Consider the following 2,409-nt stretch of genomic DNA (forward strand, 5'->3'; position numbering starts at 1 on the left):
TATATATATATATATATATATATATATATTTTTTTTTTTTCTTGTGACAAATTTAAAAGTTTAATAATATAAGGTATAATTGAGATTTTAGAAATTTACTCTAAAATTTAAGAGTAATTTCTCTAGTTTAACAGTGTCCGTATCCCATAGCTATAGCCCCACGCGTCGATGATCAATATCACGGACGACTCGAACCTCGAGGAGTAAAAAACAGGTGAATATGTCGCGATATGATTGGGCCACGTGTCCTAATAAGTATGAAGTCGCCAGTGGTTTTTGCCACACTAGATAAAAACCCCAGAGGCTTGAGGGGTATTCACAATAAAAGGACGCAGACCCCTTTCCGTATATGGCGCTGTGCAGATAAATGCTGTGAATCTGTTTCAGTACAACGCTCCGTAGAAAAGCGTTGATTCTGTTTGATCTCTCTTTGTCTTGATTCGTACCAGCTCCGCACACAACCGCAAAAGTAAGTTACGATTTCCTGGAAATTTCCTGCGCATTTTCTCTCACGTTCTTTCATGATTGCTTCGCTTTTTCGTTTTCATGTCCGTCGTTTTTCATCTGTTATCGGAGTATTTTCTTCTGTTTTCTTTTTGATCGCATGCCGTAAATTCGTATCTGTATCCTCGATGTGCGATATCGAGGAAAAACGAAGTGTTTAGAGCCTTTCTTTCGTTTCCTTTTTTAGATTTTGTTGTGATCTTCTTTGTAGCTTGTTACTTGTGAAATTTATTGGAGTTTCGCTTATTTTCTGTAACTTTCTCCGAAAAATGGATAGAAGAAACGAGTGGTGGATCTAAGCATGGGGAGATGCAAGATTGTAATTAGGAGGATCGATAATTCGACGAGCAGACAAGTGACTTTCTCGAAGCGTAGGAGCGGACTGCTGAAGAAGGCGGAAGAACTGGCGATCCTTTGCGACGCCGATGTTGGAGTCATCATCTTCTCCAGCACTAACAAACTCTACGAATACTCCAGCTCCAGGTTCTATATATTCATCTTCTGCTTCTTCTACTGTTTGCCTCTATTTTCTTCTGCTTTTTTCAGTCTGAATAATTGCTTCATTTCCGTACTCCAGTATAATAGATTAATACCTAGTGCGACAAGACATTGGTAGCATCGCTCTATTTAATTTATCTAATTTTTATTCATTTCATTGGCGAGTGTGCACCTTGAATCACGATTATGACTGATGCTTTATCGTAAAATACGACGTGTGCACACTGAGAAATAGGAATTCTAGAGCCGTAGTCTTTTGGTTTCAGGTCAATCTTTGTTCGTTTTTGTTATTTTATGAGGCTCACTTCTGTCATTTGCTTTAACTATCTATCGCAGAAAATTCTCCGGTTTCAGCTTTAAACTACTCCGCTCATAACCTCGATTGGAATAGCAAGTGTCCTTAGATACTTAATTAGTTTATGCCTCGCTTTAGGATGAGTTGCAGCGATAATAGATCTCCAGTGTTGCAACATAAGTATCATCAGAACAGGTGGTTTATAATCGGAAGTGTAGGGTTAGAATGCTCATTGGCATTTTTATCAGAGAGGCATGTGGCTTATCCGAGAAAATTGATACTACTTCTGAGAAATATAGTTAGATCATGCGAGGAAATATGTACATTCTCTTATAAGTAATGAGTGCATTAACTCGACCGATGGAGATGAAGGTCGTGCACGATCTGGAAGCTGGATAACCAGATCGTTTCGCACCATATAATCGGTTTCATTGTAACGGACGCCAAGTGAAATTGTTGGAAGAGTGGATTTCTGTGCTAATTTTAGTTAAAGTGGGATCTGCACGGCCTAATTGATCCGTCAATGTAGCTCCATCTATGCCTCCCGCGTTGGATAGAATAAAATGGTCAACAGTACACTATTTCATCTGTAACTGTTATAGTTCGACTCAGAATTAATTCTGAACTCAACTATTGGAGTTGAAGGACCAGATCTTATATAAGGTAAGAGTGTAGAAATAAAAGAAAGCGTAGTTTCTGACCTCACATTCATAACTACTTATGGTTAGACCTTAATACCTCCTTCTGTAGGTTCAAATTACTTATACCACATTCTTAGTGTTATATTCTCAAAGAACAAAGAAGCATGGTTCGAGCAATAGCTTTAGACCCCAAGGATAACCACTTCTATGAAATAGGATTAGGCATGGACAGAAGTTCGTCAGGCTGTCTCACATAGTTTGCATGTTGTGTCGTTCGGTTTGTGTGTACTCGTACCTTCCGAGTAGTTTACCCTTGAGAATAAATTTTCTAATTTTTGTTTTCTGCTTTTAAAATAAATTGCATTCGAGTATAGTTACATTAAAAGGCGGTGCAGATTTTTTGTCTTCTTCTTGGTCAGACTTTTTTTTTTTTTTTTTTTTTTTTTTTTTTTTTTTTTTTTTTTTTTTTTT

The 2,409-nt window shown here is 37.5% G+C and overlaps 1 protein-coding gene across 7 annotated transcripts in view; it reads left to right on the top strand.

The window, feature by feature from the left end:
* Positions 1-376: 376 nt before the first annotated feature.
* Positions 377-2,409, top strand: part of LOC111797321 (MADS-box transcription factor 23-like) — a 13,013-nt gene continuing 10,980 nt past the window's right edge. For 6 of the 7 annotated variants that reach the window (XR_002815511.1, XR_002815513.1, XR_002815514.1 and 3 more), the window contains exons 1-2: positions 377-469; positions 782-987. Coding sequence is in view for 2 of the 7 variants with exons in the window: in XM_023680299.1 (XP_023536067.1) it covers positions 806-987 (182 nt within the window). In the remaining 5 variants the exon portion in view is untranslated. Of the gene's footprint in view, positions 474-781; positions 988-2,409 lie in introns of all 7 variants that reach the window. The other variant, XR_002815512.1, reaches the window with a different exon arrangement.

The sequence above is a fragment of the Cucurbita pepo genome, chromosome LG06, assembly GCF_002806865.2.
Source record: "Cucurbita pepo subsp. pepo cultivar mu-cu-16 chromosome LG06, ASM280686v2, whole genome shotgun sequence".
In the NCBI taxonomy this organism is placed as follows: Eukaryota; Viridiplantae; Streptophyta; class Magnoliopsida; order Cucurbitales; family Cucurbitaceae; genus Cucurbita; species Cucurbita pepo.